This window comes from Spermophilus citellus (genome assembly GCF_964194105.1).
Source record: "Spermophilus citellus genome assembly, chromosome: 9".
Taxonomy (NCBI): domain Eukaryota; kingdom Metazoa; phylum Chordata; class Mammalia; order Rodentia; family Sciuridae; genus Spermophilus; species Spermophilus citellus.
In genome coordinates this window covers 47,356,800-47,378,211 of record NC_138191.1, presented here as the reverse complement: position 1 = coordinate 47,378,211, position 21,412 = coordinate 47,356,800, and the positions used below count along the sequence as shown (strand labels likewise).

Here is a 21,412-nt window from a genome sequence, read left to right as displayed (position 1 = left end):
ATGAAGCAGCTCTTGGGTAGAGGCAAACGTCCCAAGCAAAACAGGAAAGGAGAACATGCCAATGTAAAGTCCCTGAGGTTGAAGTTGGTTCCCAGTTCTTCCTGAAGAAATGGCACACTCACAAGATTAGACCTCAAATATGTGATAGCTAAGTTGAAAATGTAGAAATCCCTTTTTACATTTAGCTTGTAGGCATTTTCATATTCTCTTTTGTAAATCTTTGAAAGCATAAGTATTTTATATTATTTTCAGTAAATGAGAATATAATTAATTCCACACACACACACACACATAAAAAAAAAAAAAGATTTGTTACGAGGTCTATTCAGTTCAACTACCTTAAAATAATGACACAATAAGTGATATCAACCTTATAAGGAAATGACAATGGAATCTCATAATTATTCCTTCTAGAAATACATATAAGACAGCTACAGTCTTCCTAGAATTCTCACCCATGCACTGAAATATAATTATATCTCCCTAATAATAAGAATGATCTTTTCCTAAACTTTTATAATTTTCAGGTAAAAAGATGAAAATTGGTCACAAGAATCAGAGACATTTAAGCAAAAAAATATTCAAAACAAAATTTAATTCAAGTGTTCTTTATAGAATAACACTTGGATAGCTAAATCAGAAGGTAGTTCCAGTTCACCAGACCCTCCAAACAAATGTTTGCCCCTAGGATTCAATATTCAATTTAGTAAAAAAAAAAATCTATTAATAAAATAGAAATCTTATATTCAATCATTGAAAAATCAAGACAAAAAATAATCATATATAATTTACTTACTGCAGGTCCTGCTGGCCCTGGTGGTCCTTCAACTAGCATACCCTGTTAAAAAAAATGATAGAAAATCTTTGACCAGAGAAGTGAAACCCTCAACCTCTTAACTAAGTGAATGTAAGACAACACTAAACCATTGACTTTTAAAAAGTGAATTCTCCATTCGTATTAAATGAAATCAATTACAAACACTTTTGCATAGGAAAAGAAAGAAAAGTAAATTTTCAAAAGAATATTCTTAAATCATTGCATCACACATTTGGATCTGATAAAATAAGCTCTACGTCCAATAATATATTTCTAAAACTGTCATTACAGAAATTAGAGGAAATAATCATAAGATTGGGAATCAGAAAAACTAAAGTCATGTTATAACTCAACCACCAAATCATTTGAAACTCAGAAAAATCACTTAAACCCTTCAGATTTTGGTCTTCTTAGCTATAAAATGAGAGAATATGAGTAGACAAATTCACCCACTTTCAAATTTTGAAATTTCATTTACATAATATTTTGGTCTATTGAAATTGCATTTGTTAGAAAAGGCATTACTGATGGACTTTTAGCAAATTATAACCATTTGGACATCAGGATTTTCAATGATAATATATGAACATATATAATAATTTACGATGATGGCCGTTCATACTATAAACTACAACAACTGCACCAACCTTTAAAATGTACTTACAGGTTCAACCACTGCTGGTTCTCCCTTCTGCCCTTTTTCTCCGTATGCACCATGGCCATTTATCTATTGAATGAAAAATTTAAGACACCCAAAATGTCTTCATGTTAATGAAGCTTTTTCAGTATTTTTAAAAAGGAATTCAATCACTTAGAGGCATTTAAACCAACCTATTAAAGTATGTGCTTTTTAAAACAGCAATTTATTAAAGGCTTCAATACTGAAAATAAACCTCAACACTAATTCTTAAAATGAGATTGAACAATTGCTTTTTAAAACATAGTATAGAAAGAAAAAAAAAAAACATCTGTAGTTTCAATTATAGTTCTAAGACACTAAGAAATGTCAGTACTTTAATATAATAGACTAAAAATCAGAAATAAAACTTTCTAGTCTGAAAAGTAATTACTGTACTTTAATCTTGTCAATGCTGAGAAATTTTATGTACAATTTTATCAAATTATATTTTTAAAGAAGATTCCAGTAGAGTGGCCTGAGATACAACTGCTGAAGATTCCAATTAGGAAGAATCTATCAAGGTGGCCTAAGAGTGGTAAGTATCCACAATTGATATATAAACTCCACCTGTACTTTGAACCAGAAAACACATTAAAATGAACATGAAAACACTCCAAAAATAAGTTAGACAATGACAAAGAGCCTACTGCTGACTTACACTTGTTTCTGTGATATCAGTTTCTGCTGGCACACCTGGACCAAATTCTTCAATAGGGGGGCTTGTTGGTTTATCTTCATATTCTTTATATTCATAAAAATATTCGCCTAAATCTCCATCTACCAGAAGATCAGAGTCCCTGCCGTCTATTTCTTTGTTTTCATATAGTGTGTCCTCGAAATTTTTCCTCTGGGGATCATAATCCTCTCCAGTTATATATTCTTCTGTGAAAACGTCTTCAACAGGATTTGGCTATTAATTTAAGTTACAAGGAATTGGAGAACATAAAGTTTATTGTTAGTGAAGCAAGGTAAGCATTTGTAATTACAGCTTGATGGCAGACAATGAAAGATTTTTATCACTGCTTAAGCAAGATTTGAAGGCTTGGAAAGGTAGCCTCTCAGTATAATTGAAAGAAATACATTTGTACATTGGTATGTACAAAGGCATATTGCTTTCAAAGCACTACCTTTCCCAATAACCTGCAAATATTCACATGGATCCACCATGTATATTTGCTTCCATTGAAAAAAAATTGTGTTAGTCAAGTTGATATTTACTTTATAATTTAAGATTTGAACAATAAAACATTCATATAGCTAAAACTATGCTTAATTTTCAAAGCTCATAGGACATCATTATGAAATAAAATTGCTACAATAAGTCATATAAGCTTGATATTAAATCTCATAGATAAAATATTAATGCCAATATAATTGTGATTTATTGTTGCAATAATTATGCAAAATTTTGTGTAGGAAGAGAAATAGTAGTACACTAAACAGTTCATTAAAGTAAATAAAATGTAAATTATACTCCTCAAAGTAAAAAAAAAAAGTTATTGTATAATCTCATTTAGAGTAGAAATTAAACACTAAAAATCAATTTCATATCAATGATAGTTCCTCAGTGATACAGAAAATAAACTTTATAGAATGTACTTTTTCTCATAAATAATGCTTTATATAGCATAAATGCAAATCATATATTTTATATGAATACTATGCCTTCTCTTGATTCTGATGAAGTCCAAATATATAATTCATCTTGTGATATTTTCTCTTTTAAATAACTTATCTATGGTATAGTGAATGATATAATTAGAGTAATAGTAAATAAATTAATAGTATACAAAATCTTGTGAAAAATACATGGATAAGTGATTAATTTAGCAATTGTTATCAATAATAAAATAGCCAATAATCAAAACATTTTTGTACTCTTCAATAAGTACATGCACTGTCTACAGAGGTTGCATGCTATTTGGGATCAGAACACAGAATATTATATGTTCATAACCCTGGACTAAAGAGCTGGATGAATTTCAAGAATGTAAAGAAGCATCTTCAATAAAGGCATCCTCTGCTGGAAAATGATGAAATGGAATTAGGTGAAACTTAAAATCCATTCACACTCTAAATATTTACTATTCAAAATTTTGTGTTTAGAGGTAATATTCTTTTGTCTCATAGGGACATGTTTTATATAAATTTCAAATAATTAAATTATTCACACATTCCTTTTACTCATTTTTTGATAAAATTCAAAGGAATGTATGCCAGATATTTAAAAAAGTTAAACTAAATTGTATACTGATTTTTTTTTCATAATCAAAATGCATTTGCAGGGGCTGGGGATGTGGCTCAAGCGGTAGGTAGCGCGCTCGCCTGGCATGCGTGCGACCCGGGTTCGATCCTCAGCACCACATACCAACAAAGATGTTGTGTCCTCCGAGAACTAAAAAAAAAATAAATATTAAAAATTCTCTCTCTCTCTCTCTCTCTCTCTCTCTCTCTCTCTCTCTCTCCTCTCTCACTCTCTCTTTAAAAAAAAATGCATTTGCAACATGGAATTCAGGATGACTGATTTGTAACCTACCCAAATTTAAAACATTTTTTATAAAATCCTGGAATGACTAAGATATATCATCTAATCCTAATTAATATCACAATCTCAAGAAATTTGAAAATACAAGTATCTATTAAAATCCGCTAAGACTACATTTTTTTTTTCAAAATGCTTCCTGTCATTAAAATTCATGATTATGAGGCCAGGTTCAGGAGGCTGAAGAAGGAGGATTGTGAGTTCAAAACCAGCCTCCACAAAAAGAGATGCACTAAGCAACTGAGACCCTGTGTCTAAATAAAACACAAAATAGGGGTGGGGATATGACTCAGTGGTTGAAGTGGTTGAAAAACAAATCATGATTATTGGTCAGATGAAATAAAATTCCAATTGCATCAAGCGATGATACAATTTTCACTTCTACAGAAAGATCATGCTGTGACTAGTCTTTGTCACAACATGTTGAGAAGCTTGCTCAACATTAGAAACAATCAAGATCATAGCAGCCAATTCAGTTTGACCATTTTAGCGTTTGCATGAAGCAAAGAATCATGCAAAACCTGAATTGACAATGACTTCAAATGATCGGATTTTATTAATGTAAATCAATGCTATTGCTTCTGTTGCCTTAGTAAAAGAATAAAAACTTGGAATATTCAGAGATTATTCTCCCAGAGCAAAGTACATCAAAATATATAACACATTTTAGCTGTTGGCTTGTGATTTAATGCTGTCTGTGTGTATTACCTCATTAGTTCCAGATACCCGTCTAGGAGCTTCTGTCTGGTAACTTTCCATTGTTCCATAGTTATATTCTTGAAAATCATCAATAACATTTGCCTAAAAAATTCAAAAGAAAAACAATCAGTAAATGTAAAATCATCTCAAGTATGTAAAAATCGTGAGTTAATGGGGGTACAGTATTAGCCAAATGAGTATTTATCTAGTTGGGTTAAGACTATGACTCATGATCACAGATCTTCCAGCTTATCTAGGAGAGATCTTGATTGCTTTTTCTGTGCTACCTTTACCCCTAGTTTGGCTTTTGCTGCTGCTTGATAACTTTTCTTCTTCTTGGTTTTGGGGGGTGTAAACTTTTTGAGTTTTTCCTTTGAGTTAGTGGCCACTGTCCTCATCTTCATTTTGAAATTGGATTTCTTTTTCTGTAAAAATGTGATGAAAGATGGAATGGAAACATAAATAAAGTGAGACAGGGAAAAAAAAAGTGTGGATGAAAGAAAGAATAAGCAAAAGCCACAGGAGCAGCACCCCTGCAGGACATCGACTGTCAAATAAAATCTGTTATTATTCCACAGAAAATAGGTGAATAAAAGGTCCATGGTAAGTCTGAGAAACAGTTGACATAAGCAACCAGAGGACGACGAAGCGCAGACACCACATACACAGATGCCTCTTTGTTTTTACCTCTGTTTGTGCTATTGTCTCCTCAGTTACAGTGGGGCTCTCTGTTACACTTCCAGCCTCCTTATACTCTGTCTCCCCGTACTCATACTCATATTCCATTATATCCTCAGGTGCATACTACATTGCAAAGGAAAAAAATAGCAGGCAATTTTGTTAGTTGCAAGTAATACTAACAAAGCGGGAATCATCTTCTTAACTTTTACTTAGAGTAAATGTTAAGAAACAGGGAAACACTGTTACTTAAAAGTAATTTTGTTTCACATGGAAGTATTATTATATCATCTTAAACACAGTATAATAACAGGAGAGATAAAGCAGGGTTTGTAAGAGCAGAATCGTGGTTAGGATTATGGGAAAACTAAAAGTTTTGAATAATTCAAACTTTTAATTATTGAGTATGAATCCAAACACAGCATTTATGTTCTTGGATATACCTGTGAATTATTTAGGTTAGTTTTGATTTATAAAAATTGTTATACAAGGTTCCAGTATGAGAATTTCACAATAATTGATAGGTAATTTAAAAAAAAAACATACTTAAAAAAATATGAGTAGTCTTCCCGAGTATGAAAGGACTTTCAAATCTATTATAAGATGGGGAAGGAAGAAGGAAAAGGAATCAAGGGACATGAGGTAAATCTATATTATTTTCAGAAAACTGTAATCAATGAAATAATGAATTCTACAATTTATTTGGAAATCTCTAACTTCATAGACTTAACTAAAAAACAAAGCATTTATAAAGTATTAAAAGTTTTGCAATTAGATATGTTTATGATTAAAACATTATTTCAATCTCTGAAATAACTGCTTTCTTTAGCTATCAAAAAAAGATAATAATATTTAAGTCAATAAATTGAAATTGAAAAATTGCATTTTGTTCCACATTATTCTTTTTTAAAGAATTTGATTGGAAAGGGATCATTTTTTAATAGAGGGAGATGAAATAAAACCATATAGTGATGGTGTGGAAAATAATGTATTCATTTCCAAAACTAAAATTAAAATTTTTTATCAAGAATATAGATACTAGGAATCAATATTTTCTCAGCAAAATAACTACAAATACATTAATCAGATACTACATAAAATTAAGCAGGAAACTCAATGATATAAAATTCTAAAGCATGTACACAGGAATACAAAAAGAAACTTACATGTAATTCCCTAAGTACTGTATTTGGTAAAATTCTAGTTATGACCCAATTTGGCATCTCAACCAAATCTGCCAACAAAATAATGATTAACTAAAAGTTTGAGAAAATTGTGATCAGAGTGCCCTCCAATAACCTCTGTTTGACAAAGCTACACAAATGAGTGCAAATTTCACACATATATAAAGAGACACATCAAAAGTGAGCCCATGTCAGTTTTGTACATTCAGTTGTTAATGAAATACCCTCACTAGAGAAACGTTTCTAGATCCTTCGGCTACAGGTCATATTGAAATATAAACAGGTGTTCCTTTTGTATTTTTTTATGACTGTCAAAATTCTTATTTGATAAAATAAATAAAATGATTTTCAATTTTACCTCTGTAATAACAGCTTCATTTTCAATGACTAGATATACTGGAGGCCATTCAATAAATGTCATTCTTATAAGAATTTACATAAAATTAGGTAACTAGGAAAATGAATGTGGATCACATTTTAAATATCCTTGGTTTTTCATACTTTTGCAAGTAAGGTAAAATGCCAACTATTTCTAGAAAATTTTCTGTAAGCATTATTAGTAACCTTATTAACTAAAGCAATTAAGTACTAAATTTATTACATATTAAGTAGACATAATGGAGATTGAATATTATCTAATGAGTAGTTTGCTACAGTTATAGTCACTTGTGTTAAAGTAAGAAATATTGAATATCTTTACTGATCACCAACTTAAAATAAAATATGGGAAAACTAAATATTTGCTAATCTATTTTATGCTTTAGAATTTTAAAATTAAAAAAACTTTTCTGAATGACATACATCTATAATGAATTGAAAAAAACAAAATCAGTAAAGATCTAAGACCCAATTTCAAACATGGGCAATTTAAATGCATTTTATTTATTTATTTATTTTTTTTAAAGAGAGAGTGAGAGAGGAGAGAGAGGGGAGAGAGAGAGAATTTTTTTTTAATATTTATTTTTTAGTTCTCGGTGGACACAACATCTTTGTTGGTATGTGGTGCTGAGGATCGAACCCGGGCCGCACGCATGCCAGGCGAGCACGCTACCGCTTGAGCCACATCCCCAGTCCCTTAAATGCATTTTAAACTGAGGTCTGCTATTCAGCGATATACATTTAAACCTCCACCAAATAATGATTTTATGTGATGTTTCTCTCTTGTAAGAAGAAATTTCTGCTAACCTTTCTAATCGCTCCTCGGTTTGAACACCTTCTAGAGGAAGAACTCTCAGAATGGTTTTGAATAATGGAGGAAATAACATGTTCACTTCTTCAGATTTAAAGCACATCTTAGTTAGTGGCTTCAGGCACTTCTAGTATGCATGAAGCCTTATTGCCTATTTTTGTGTGCACTTTAGAGGATATGTTGGAGATAGATAGAAGAAAAAACTGGTTGTCGTAAACAGAGGAATATGTGCAAGAAGATGTGCAGTGATGGGATGATTTTAACCTTGATTTGTTCATAGGTCAGCAGAAATTAGAATATGTGATGAGAAAGACTCATTTTCTGAAAATGTCAAATTCTGTCCTTCACTTAATTTGGAAGAAAAATGGTGCTCTGAGTAAAAACCTGTGAATATATTGAAACTAGCATGTATAATAAATATTCAGTGAAAAGATGATTTAGGTAATATATTTTGGGAAGCCATTTATTATGTAAATTTCTTTATAAAGGGTGGTCTTTATTTTGCTTCATTTTTCCTTTTCATCTTTTAAAAAAAAGTATCATTCTTGCTTTTTACATAGAAGGCATTCTACGGTGTGTCATACATTAAGAAGATATCAGTCGGGCATTGTGGTGCACACCTGTCATCTCAGCAACTCAGGAGGCTGAGGTGGGAGGTGCAGTTCAAAGCCAGCCTCAGCAAAAGCAATTCAGTGAGACCCTGTTTCTAAATAACACACAAAATAGGGCTGGGGATGTGGCTCAATGGCTGAGTGCCCCTGAGTTCAATCCCTAGTAACCCCCCAAAAGAAGAAATCATATATAAATTTGATATCCAATGTCTTATAATCAAAAAGACAACTTAACCTGATAAGAATACCAAAACCATAATTTTCAATTAGCGATAATCGTGCCTCAGATAAACCTCATTGGCTATGATACTGCCACTGAGCAAATAATTTTTTAATATTAGTTGCTTTTATATTTAAATGGCATTTAAATTTTAATATTAGTTGATTTTATATTTAAATGGCATCATGTAGGTTCAAATATAATTAAGTTTGATGATATTACTAAACTGAACTCTATCTACACAGTATATTTCTTTGTAATCACAATATGATGTGCTGAAGACGCAAACAATTAAATTTTAAGAACATTATTTAGGGATACTAATTAGAAAAAACAAGTTGGAAAAAGCAGACGGGTTAGTTTCCAAAATAAATTGTCATATTTATTAATCCAAATAGAATAATATATATGCAATTTCACAGTTATTAATGGAATATTAAACAACACAAATTACAATATGTATTACTCATGCTTCATAGTGCACTTTATGTTCTCCATTTACTGGCAAATAAAATTTTACAAAGTTATTTTGCTTAGGTAGAATACCTAAAAATCAGTCATTGTAATATTGTCATATTGTAATATAATGACATAATAATGGATACATTTCAAAATAAATATAAAGACTCCTTACTAATTTGATTTTACTAGTTTTTGTAATACTAGTCTAGAATGATTATCTTATTATTAAAGTATCAATGCTAATATAGCATTACAGAAAAAAAGTGAAAGTTGATTTGTAATTACATTCTTGTAATTACAATGATTCAGGAGTCTCAAACAGGAGAATCGAAAATTGGAGGCCAGCCTGGGCAAGTTAGGGAGACCATGTTTGAATATTAAAAAAAAAAATTAAAAGAGCTAGGGATGTAAAACAGTAGTAAAAGACCCCTGGGTTCAACCCCCAGTGCCAATATAAAAAATAAATGAATAAATGTTTTCATTTTGTTATAATCCATATAGAAACTGGTAATAAAAGTTGTTTATTCCTGTCTTGTTCAACCAGATTTTCTTGCAGTTTCTATTATAGCTATGTGTCATGTTCCTCACCAAATGCTTCCAGTAAAAAGTAAGTTTGGCATCTCAACAGCATAGAAAATATGCATTTCAACAACTAAAATAGAAAAAGGCAGGATCACTTCTCAATGAACTTAAGAAGATTGATAACAATTATCCTCATGTAAATTGACTCAACTTACCTGACATAATAGCAATAAAACATGGGAGCAAAACACCTGAAGGTAATATATTAAAAACGCATACCTTCCTTCTTCCAAAAATCAGAGCCATATCTCTTGCTAAAAAGAGTAAGACTTATCCTTCTTAAGAAAGAAGCATAAAATAAATCTTATCATTCTTGAACATATACAATAAATACTACAAATGTTAATATTAAGTTATCACATAATCTGTCAGATACAAAAGCATAAACCTAAGGGGTATTTCACCCATCACGTTGGAATTGACAGAAAATATATTTAGTGAATCGTAAGGCATTTAAAAACTGTGAAAAGAAAAAAAAACAAAATATCCAGTAATTTTTCTTTTTTCTCTCAGATTTGTTAAGAATACCCTTTTTGAAACAAAAAACACTGATATTAAGTCATGGAAAAAATTAGGGCAACAGATTCACTATCATTCCTTAAAAATAAACAAGTGTTGGAAAAACACATATTAAAGAGGTTTTATTGTAAAATCTAACCTAAATTCACTTCAACAGTAGCAATAAATCAAAATATCTTAATCTTTTCTAACTAGTTAAAAAAATCAAAAGATACCTACAGTATATTTAAAAGGTTAAAAAAAAACTATTGAGTTAAAATAAGAACAGTTTTGTTGTTCTAAGACTTTCCCCCTTCTCAAATTAATAATTCTTATAAAAAATATACTAAAAACAGTTCTAATTCCAATAAAAACATACATTCCTTACTTTGGGACTTCTTTTTAAATTCCCTGTGTGAAAATGGGGTGGGGGTGGGGGTGGGGGGGAAGAACTACCTAATTATTCAACAAAGCCTAAAAACTTTAAAATAGTTCTTAGGCCATTTTCCCATCTGCATGAACTCTAAAAGGTCTGAGGAAAGGCAAGTATACTAGAAGATATACTACCTTTATCTTGAAGCTGTGTTAATTATTTAATGCTAAAGAGCAAAACTGAGCTATTAGAAATTATACTCTCAAATGGAATACACTCATATATGCAATGTACAAGTGAAATAACTCTAGTTCTAATAAAATTAAGGAACAAAACGCATAAGGAGGGGAAAACTACCAAGTATCATTAAGTCACTTCTTCTTATACATATTACAAAACTATTGAATATAATGTAAAATATAATTAAGATTATTAAATACGTAAGTAAAGTCCCCAAACTGAAGATGCCATGCATATCAGAGAAATGAGAGGACCTGGTGATCTTGTGCTCCTCACCTCATCTACCTGAGGTTCCTGAGCCTGAGCAGCCTTGGGTGCTGAAGAGTCACAGTCTGGACTATAATGCTCACAGTAGTCATATGCTGCCTTGGGGTCACCTGTGATTAAAAACTGCTGGATGTCCCCCTAGAAAGAAACAGACATGGATATGATCAGTAAATCCTAGTACACATATCGAGAGCAAGATTTCTCTAAGATGATCTGTACTTTATTTGTAAATAACTGAAGTAGAAATTCACTTATATTTCAATGTGAAGAATTATAGGACTGAGAGAGAAACATATTCAGTAAACTAATTATAAATATTAAGGTGTTGTCCCCTTTTTTTCTGGTTCAGAAAATCTAGAGTAATTCTTTCATTTGTTAAAATTCAATTTACTGCATTCATGGTTAACTCTTCAGAGTAAAGAACAAATAAAATATCAGTAAAAGTGAATGTAATTCCAATAATAAAAGCCACAAAAACTAAATTAGTTCATACTGAATTGTTATTGATAGACAAACTTACATGAGACTTTTTAAGTAAAAATACAAATCCAGCAATTGTGTTGGGCTAGCAAAAGAAATTCTTGCAAAAAATGGATAAGAAATGCAGTTTCCAGAAAAACCCAAAGTTTAAAAACAGAAGCATAGGTTTGGCACATTTGGCGTACACATGGAGTATCTATTCATACTTAAAAGTCATATCAGAAATCTGTGTGTTTTCATACATGACAAATACTAGAAATATTTAATAACAGGATTTTCTACAGAATTTTTATTTTAGCAGTTCTTAGAGACTGTGAGTAAAGGAAAGATCTAAATATTGGGCTCTTGAAGCTATCTGAGTATTTTCACAGGGGTCTAATGTACTATGATATAAACCTAGTTTGATATAAACCTGTGGATCAGGATCAGATTAATTTCAGAATTATACTCAGGCCCAGAAGAGATTCAAATGTCCCTTTAGGTTTGAGCACAAAGTCTGATTTATAGATCTTCTGATTCCAGTTTTAATAATTTCAAAATATTTGAGCATTCCCTACATTCTTATCAACTGGAGTTATTTAGAACCTGATGAAAAATATGAATCTTAAATTACAAAAGACAAAAACTGAGGACTAGGAGAGAATTTATAGCACTTTTATATTGCAATATTCACTTACACATACACAAATGTTCATGAAAAAAGTATTCTACACAACATAGTGGACATAGTATTATGGACACAGAAACATAAATTTGATGCAATTTCTTCTTAACATGCTTATTTCATTTCATTTGTGGAAATATACCCAGTAGTAGGATTGCTGGCTCATATGGTAGTTATACTTTTAAATTGTTTGAGGAACCTCCATTAATGTTTTCCATAACAGTTTTACTATTTTCATTCCGACCAGAACTATATAAGTGTTTCACTTTCTCCATATTCCTACCACCATGTGTTACTTTCTATTTAAAAACTGCCATTCTCATTGGGGTTAGATGATATTCCACTGTGGTTTTGATTCACATTTCTCTGATGATCAGTAATGGCATAATTTTTTAAAAATACACTCATTAGTCTTTTTATGTCTTCTTTAAGAAATGTCTATTCAGATATTTGGCCTGTTTCATAACCCGTTCATTTTTATTTTTGCTATTGAGTTATTTGTATTCTTTATATATTCAGGATACTAGCCCCTTTTAAGATGCATAGTTTGCATACATTTTCACCCATTCTCTAGGTTGTCTTTTCACTTGGTGGACTATTGCCTTTGTTATGCAGAAAATTTTTAAGTTCAATGGAATCATGTTTGTTGGCTTTTGCTTTTTTTTGTTGATGCTATTGAGATTTTTTTCCCCAAAATTCTTTCCAGACCTATATCAGAAAGCATTTTCTTCTAGTACTTCCAATGCTTTGAGATTTATATTTAAGTATTTCATTTGGAGTTGATTTTTGTGAGTGGTGAAAGACACAGGTCTAGTTTCATTTTTCTGAGTATGGACATCCAGTTTCCCAGCATGATTTATTGAAGAGACTGTCCTTTCCTCAATATGTGTTATTGATTTCTTTGTTGAACACTGACTGTAAATGTGTGGTTTTAATATCTTGGTTTTCTATTCTGTTCCTTTGGCCTACATGTCTGTTTTTAGGCCAGTACCATGGTCTTTATTTTGAAGTGCATTTTGAAGTCAGGTAGTATGGTGATGCTTATAACATTGTTCTTTTGGTATAAGATTGCTTTTAATATGTTTTCCACCACTTTTTTGCCCTCGGTGGTATCTGGTGAGAATCAGCTACTAATCTTAATGAGAATCCCATATATATTATCATCACTCCATGCTTGCACCTTTGAAAGTTCTCCTTTTGTCTTTATTGAGTGACTGGTTTTGAAGTGTTTAGTTGTGGATTTCTACAAGTTTATCACACTTGGAGTTTGTTAGGAGTCTTAGATGTGAAGATTAACATGTTTTATCAATTCTGAGAAATTATCAGCTATCACTTCATTGAATATGCCTTTTTTATAATTTATTTTAATAAGGCATTTATTTTAATAATGCATTTTGATTCATTGTACACACTGCAGCACAACTTTTCATTTCTCTGGTTGTACACGATTATAGCATCACACCCTATGCGAACTCCATCTCATTCCACCATTTTTCCTGTACCCCTGCACCCTCTCTACTCACCCTTCCCTATGCCCAATCAAAGTTCCTCCATTATTACCATGCCTCCACCTCACTCCCTATTTTGGATCTGCATCCACTTATCAGAGAGAATAATCAGCCTTTATGTTTGGGGGATTGGCTTACTTCATTTAGCATGATATTCTCCAACTCTATCCATTTATTGCAAATGCCATGATTTTATTCTCTTTTAATGCTGAGTAATATTCCATTGTGTATATATACCAAGGTTTCTCTATCCATTCATCTACTGATGAGCATCTAGGTTGGTTCCACAGTTTAGCTATTATTAATTGTACTGCAATAAACATTGATGTGGCTGTGTCCCTGTACTATGCTGTTTTTAAGTTATTTGGTCTCAAGGAGTGGGATAGCTGGGTCGAATGGTGGTTCCATTCCAAGTTTTTCAAGGAATTTCCATATTGCTTTCCAAATTGGTTGCCCAATTTGCAGTTCCACCAGCAATGTATGAGTGTGCTTTTTTGCCCACATCTTTACCAACATTTATTTTTGTCTATATTCTTGATAACTGCCATTCTGACTGGCTTAAGATGAAATCTTAAGAGTAGTTTTGATTTGTATTTCTATAATTCCTAGAGATGTTGAACATTTTTTCATATATTTGTTGATCAAATGTGTATCTTCTTCTGAGAAGTGTCTGTTCAGATCCTTAGTCCATTTATTGATTGCTTGATTTTTTAGTGTTAAGATTTTTGAGTTTTTTATATATCCTGGAGATTAGCACTCTGATGTGTGTGTGGCAAAAATTTGATCCCAAAACAAAGGCTCTCTGTTCATCTCATTGATTGCTCATTGCATGGAGTTCATTCATTGAATGTGCCTTTGATCCCTTCCTCTGCTCTTTGTAGGGCTTCTACCATGTCTATTTTGGTATCTCACAGGTCTCTGACTCTGTCAATATCTTTGTCATGATTTTCATTTATTTTTCTTATACTAGATAATTCTCTGTTGTTTTATCTTCAAGTTCACTGATTCTTCTGCCAGTTCAAGTATTCCATTGAACTTCTCTAGTCATTTTTAAATTGGAGTTATTACACTTTCAACTCTGGAATTTCTGTTTAGTACATGTAAAAAATAATATCAATCTTTATGGCTGTTCTTTATTTGGTAAAACATTATTATCTTACATTAAGTTGTTTAGTCAAGGTTTCTTTTAATTTTTGAATGTATACATAATTTTGATTTAATGTCTTTGTTGTGAAAGTTCAGTATTTGTGGTTCTTCAAGGACAGTTCCTAATATTTGTTTTCCTTTGCATAGTACATAATTTCTAGTTTCTTTGCCTTTCTCATAATTTTGAAAATTTGTTGTTGTTGTTGTTGAATGTTTAAAAGGGTAACTCTGGAAATCAGATTTTGTGCTCTCATATCCTGAGCCCATTGTGGTTTCTATTTATAGTTGTTGTTGATTATAAGTCTGTATTCTTAGTTTTCTTGACTACTAGAGTCACTGCTTAGTTAGGTTATGATCAGCTAATGATTGGCCAGATATTTTCCTAAATACTTTAAATCTATAATATCACAGGAGGGTTCTTCTGTGCACTGGAGAACCCTTTACATATGCTAAAAATTTACAACTGTGCCTTAGACCTCACTTCTTCAAGTACCCTTTCTAGGGCAGTAACATGAGATATTAGGACCTCTTTAAGTCTTTCCTGGACATGTATACAGGTCTTCTAGATAACCAGGTCTTCTAGATAACAGGTCTTCTAGAATGATGGAGCTTTCCAGAGTCCTTTATGGATTTCTCATTTCCAACCATTTTCTTCTTTTAGTGTTTTCCTCCTCCATTTTTTTACTCCATCTTTTGACCTTTATATCAATGTTGCCAACTACTTGCTAAATATCATCTACGATGTTTCATTATCAATAGAAAATGTAGCAAAATTAAAAAGTGAAAAACATATCCACCAAAAATATCACTGACATGAAATATTATAATGCTTAGACATTCTTTTGATAAATCTTGTTAAACTTAGAAATTTCTCCACTGATCACTCATATTTTTTAATTTTATTAAAATTATTTAGTCATTTCATTCAATTATAATTAATTCATTTGTCCCCTCAAAGTGTTTTAAAATTACATATAATATGGAAGCATGTTCACATAATACCCTAATAAGAAAATACTTTAATTTCCAGTAAAACATGAAATAAAGCAAAAGCAGCAAATATCCATACAGGAAACCACATGCTTTATAATGGTTATACTAGTAGCATTTCCAATCAGAAAATATTTTCATATGTCATGAGCAATATAGATGATTATTCAAATAAGATTGTTTCTGAGAGTTTTTCTTTACTTTTTAAAATCAATATATTGGGGAATAACATTAACAATGCCTGTTGATTCTAGACAGGTTCAAAACAAATGAATACAAGGTCTTAAAATATGTCAATAGCATTTTCAAAAACTGATCAACTTAAAACATACAGATACACCTGTATTGTTATAAATGAACAATTACAAATAATAAAGAGAAATATGAATACATAGCTCTCCATTGTGCTGTTTAAGAAACTAATAATGAGGGGGTACGGCTCAGTGGTAGAATGCTTGCCTGACATGGTTGAGACCCTGGGTTCTATCCCCAGCATCACAAAAGTTAAAAAGAAAGAAAGAAGTTAACAAAGAGACATCATTAAATACATTGGGTATGTTACGGAGAAAGGACATCACTGGTGGTTTCAATTAGAAACTCAATTTTCTAAACTTTTCCCAGCTTTGTCATTAACTGCTTGGAATTGTGAGGCCTTCATCTAGTTAAAATGAATGCACTGGAAGATCATATCTAAGGTCCTCTCAGTGCTAAAAATTCTAGAATTACATACCTAATGACATAGGAAATATAATGAACCAGGTAAAGCTATTGCTGAAACAGAAGCAAAACATTGCTTAATTTATAGAGATTGCATTTCTTAAAAGGTGTAGAGGAATATTGTTTTCCTAACTACTTACTATTCTATTTAAGGTATCTGACTTCATTGAATGGAATGCTGCAAACTTTTCCACTATAAAATCTTATTTCAGGTGTTTCATAGTTAGTCATAAAATATAGGACTGGAAAGAAATTGGAAAATTCAGTAAAAAAAATGAACAGCACTCTTTTCCCAGAAGATAGTTTACAGTGTTTTATATTAATCTATCATTGATGAAATGTTGTGAGAAAATCTATAAATAAACAAGAATGCTCTGACAGGTTGAATGAACTGTAAATATTTGGATTCGATAGTGGTTTGAAAACTTCACAACTAGAAAAGGGTGAAGTTACCAAGTAAAACTGGCAACTATAGCATAAAAGCCTGGAAAAGGCATTCTCATTCTCTAATGATCTGCAAAGCTAAAATGAAGGTAGAGTCAATAACATTCCTCATAATTTACAGCTATGTCTAACTACAGTGTTTTCCTATGGACAGTAAAGATCAACAAGAGGAAAGTAAAGAGAATGTGAGAAAACAAAATAGAAACCGTGTAAACAGATGAGGTTCTTCTGAATGTCACATCATTGCAAAAACATCTCATCACATTTTCTATCAATGCCAGTGACATAAATAATAGCATATATTTCTTTCAAAACCAAATAATATTGTATACATGTTAACAGGTTTTTATTTAGTTATTCATTTAGTTTTTCATTTATTTTACTTTTATTTATTTTACATAAACATTTAGATAGTCTCTGTAACACCTAACTACTTCTATTTTGTATAATAAGAAGGTAATATAATACTCTATAAAATACACAAGATAAAAAATCAGATTTTCTGTGTGTGTAAAAAATATGTTTATTAAGATGTATTACATAAAACTGGTCTAATATGTGCCAATGTTAAAAATTTTAATCTTCACATTCAACTCCTCATCTTGAGTGGAACCAACTAGTGCTAGTTTGACATCAGTTCTAGACTGAACATCTACTGAATTGTACAGCACAAAAGTTGACTCTCCACAATAATCAGTGGAAAACCAGGCTCTGATAAACTTCCATATTCAGTTCCATCTAATAGAATAATGTGACATGTAGACAGATTATGTACTTTGAATATAATAGGATCACAAGAAAAGCAAAGGAAATTAACACACAGCCACACAGCTAATGCAGGTGTTGGATCAATGGCAAACTATAACTGAAAAATTCTGGCCTCTCTTGAATATCAAGCTAGCAAATAGTGATTATTTTTCCATAAGACTGTCATTTCCACTCTGAATATTGAAAGACATAACCTTTTAATATTAATATGGATACCTCTTATATTCTAAAACATAAACTTACTTTTGGTAAGATTATGAAGATTCCAAATAACTACTATGTATACCAATGAATTTTAGAATGTTGAGAATTAAATGTTACACACCCCCCTTAATAGTGGAGTTAATAACACAGTTGTAATTTTGTTCTATAAAGTGATATACCTTCTAAATTATCTAGCTTCTAAATTTTGTGTCTCCATTAACTTGCAACCCATGGGTATCTAAATGAGAACAAACACTTATGAAATAATTATTTAAAATATCTTGATAGATTATTTGCAAATAACTAGAAGGAGGAGTAGGAAAGGGAAACAGCATTAAGCAGAATAAGCATTTTAATCTATTGAGGCATCAAACTGAATGCCAAATTCAGAGAAGAGCATATTGTTCTGCAAAGCTGGAAGGAAGGACTTATTTATGGTGATGATGGGGACTGAAGTAGGAAGTAAAAGGAATAAAGCTATAAATTTATAAAATCTAAGCAAGGAAATAATTTCAGGAAAATCTTAGCAATGAACTAAATCCTGAAAGTTATGGAGTGTCATTCAAAGGCTTTGAACAATGGTATGAGTTGATCAATGTATTTTAACAAAATCACTTTGACCAAAAAAAAAAAAAAAAAAAAAAGAAGAAGAGGATTTGGAAGCAGACAGTATGGAATCAGTCAGAAATATTTTTCAATAACTCTTAGAACTAAAACCAAGTCAAGCAGTGGCAAGAATGAAGCAGATAAGGGTACGTATAGTAGAGATAATATGAAGAAATATTTGAGATTTGGAGACTGTATGCTGATGATGGAGTGAGATACAGATTGCAAGGATAAATGCAGGAATGTTATTGAGGGGTGTAGGGAAATTCTGTAGCTCTTGAATGGGTAATGCTACACTACCAAAAACAGTAAATAAGAAACATAACAGGACCAGAAATGTAGCTCAGTGATAGGGAACTTGCCTAGTACACATTAACCCTGGATTTAATCCCTAGCAACACAGGAAGGAAGAAAGGAAGGAAGGAAGGAAGGAAGGAAGGAAGGAAGGAAGGAAGGAAGGAAGGAGGAAAAGATTTGGGGGTCAACCATGTTAAGTGTAAGAAGCAGAATAACAATTCAATGTCATTTATGAAATAAGTTCAGTTTCTTTTTAGAAAATAGCCTTCATCCATGTTCCTCCTCTACCTACAGATTGTCAGATAATATTAAAGCCAGGTTAAATTACAAGAATCAGGGCTGGGGATGTGGCTCAAGCAGTAGCGCGCTCGCCTGGCATGCGTGCGACCCGGGTTCGATCCTCAGCACCACATACCAACAAAGATGTTGTGTCCGCCGAGAACTAAAAAATAAATATTAAAAACTCTCTCTCTCTCTCTCTCTCTCTCTCTCTCTCTCTCTCTCTCTCCCCTCTCTCACTCTCTCTAAAAAAAAAAAAAGAATCAAAACTTTCCCTTTACTCTGACAGCCACACCTCTTTCTGTAGCAATTTAACTTTCTGCATAGATAATAAAGGAACAGACAAGATGAACTTGCCTAGACTGTGTACTGGAACTAATATAGACTGAGATATTACAAGTGTCTTTATAACCGAGTAAAGAGCACTGAAAATAGCAAATGAGCAAACAAAAATGAATATTTGTTTATTTACAACAAGAGTAACAACTAATTATGTCCACAGCCAGTATTAAGTAAATGTAGTAGAAATATTGTCTCATTTAATTTGGCAAATAGGAAGAATTCAAGTTTTACTCCAGATGGTGTCCACTGTATCCCTCAGACAATTGGACGTAATAAAAATTAAACATGGTAAGAAAATATTTGACTCCAAGTTTAAATGAAAAATTTGAAGGGAATGAATTTTTAAGTACATTGACCAGTGATTTAATTAACTTTATAAATTAAATTATACTAGAATTTATATCAAGTTTATACATTATGAAGATGTTTTCAAATATATTTTCATTACACTAGTAAAAAATTTAAACAATTCTTGTTTTATGATTCCATATTAATTTGTTATAGTCTAACACTACTTATGCATGTAAACAATGACAAAGAAAAAAAGTACAAAAATGTATCCTTATATTTGAATTATAGATATATAAATCAGAATACTTGTTTTTTGTAGTATTCAATACATTTTCAGGTTATATTAATATAAATAGTGACTTCAACAACATAATTTCCAACATGGTTTCCTCTTTAGAAAACTCTTAAAATTTAAATTGCAAATATGTAAAAATATTGACATGATTCTTAGATTATAACAGAAGCCTTCATATCAATGTTTTTTATATGACACTTAAAATGTGTTATCCAAATTTGACTCCCCTTCCAAAATAAATTCTTCTTATAGATACTACAAATATTTATTGTCCAAAATGTGTCGTTGAAAGTAATATTTAAAAACTAAAGGAGGATTTTAAAAGAAAATGGAAATCATTTTGCAACCTATTTTTTTGAATTAACTTGAGAAAAAATTTAACTCATGTGAAAAGAAACATTATGTATCATGTACTATTTTTAACTTGTCTTTTAGCACCTGGACTTAAAAGATAAGTTCATGGAACTAATGTCAGCATAAAGGTCAATGCCCTTTGCAGTAGGCATGACTTTCATTGCCTGTCATGAAAAATTAACAGTAGAATTTGACACTTACATTAAGTCAAAGTCATAGCCTTTGACTGGTTAGTGAATTGTAGACTTATTTTTAAAGTAATTGTTGACTTTTAAACATAAAGGGATATGACAGACTATTCTCATGATGCCATAAAGAGTCCAACAATTGAACTGTCACATTCACTGCTCTAAGCAAGTATTCCAGATAGTTGGAAATCAATATTTTACATATCAGTTTTTATCTTTTTTTGCTGCCTATTTTTCAGTCTCTTCTAAAAAAGATACTTGTCAGAAAAATTTTAAATTTTAGCAGTAGCGTATCAATACATCTACTATTCTAGTTTTACATAAAATGATATTATCCAGAAAATAATAGGTTTGTTCAAATAGTGCCTCATTTTTACTTTTTTGCACTCTTCTACTATTTAACAATTATTCACAGATTTCTTTTAGTGCATTGAAACTTCATAAATCAAAATTGGCTATTTTTATAAAATTTTTCCAAGAGAATTTATAGAATATATATGCACACATATGCCATTCACATATATATATATATATATACATATATATGTAGTTGACATATATTTTACCCACAATTTTAAAAACAAAAATGGTTTTTAAATGTCAAATCTGAAAACTTCACTATACACAACATAGTCAGAGTGTACATGGAACAAATAACATCTATTGAGTATTCAAAAATGAGGGGCGTGCTTAAACATAAAGCCATAATTCTTTTTTGAAATTGGAGTATTTGGGTGAAAAAAAGCATATTTTTGTTGAAGACAAAGGAGACCTGGTATGCAACATTGCTAATTTCAG

At 31.2% G+C, this 21,412-nt stretch overlaps 1 protein-coding gene across 4 annotated transcripts in view; it reads right to left on the bottom strand.

The window, feature by feature from the left end:
* Nucleotides 1–21,412, bottom strand: part of COL11A1 (collagen type XI alpha 1 chain) — a 220,433-nt gene that overhangs the window by 136,555 nt on the left and 62,466 nt on the right. For 3 of the 4 annotated variants that reach the window (XM_081306562.1, XM_081306561.1, XM_081306563.1), the window contains 6 exons: nucleotides 11,051–11,179; nucleotides 5,425–5,541; nucleotides 4,747–4,839; nucleotides 2,155–2,406; nucleotides 1,482–1,544; nucleotides 797–838 (listed from right to left, as the gene is read on the bottom strand). In XM_081306562.1, the coding sequence (XP_081162688.1) occupies nucleotides 797–838; nucleotides 1,482–1,544; nucleotides 2,155–2,406; nucleotides 4,747–4,839; nucleotides 5,425–5,541; nucleotides 11,051–11,179 (696 nt within the window). The remainder of the gene's footprint in view (nucleotides 1–796; nucleotides 839–1,481; nucleotides 1,545–2,154; nucleotides 2,407–4,746; nucleotides 4,840–5,424; nucleotides 5,542–11,050; nucleotides 11,180–21,412) is intronic. The other variant, XM_081306564.1, reaches the window with a different exon arrangement.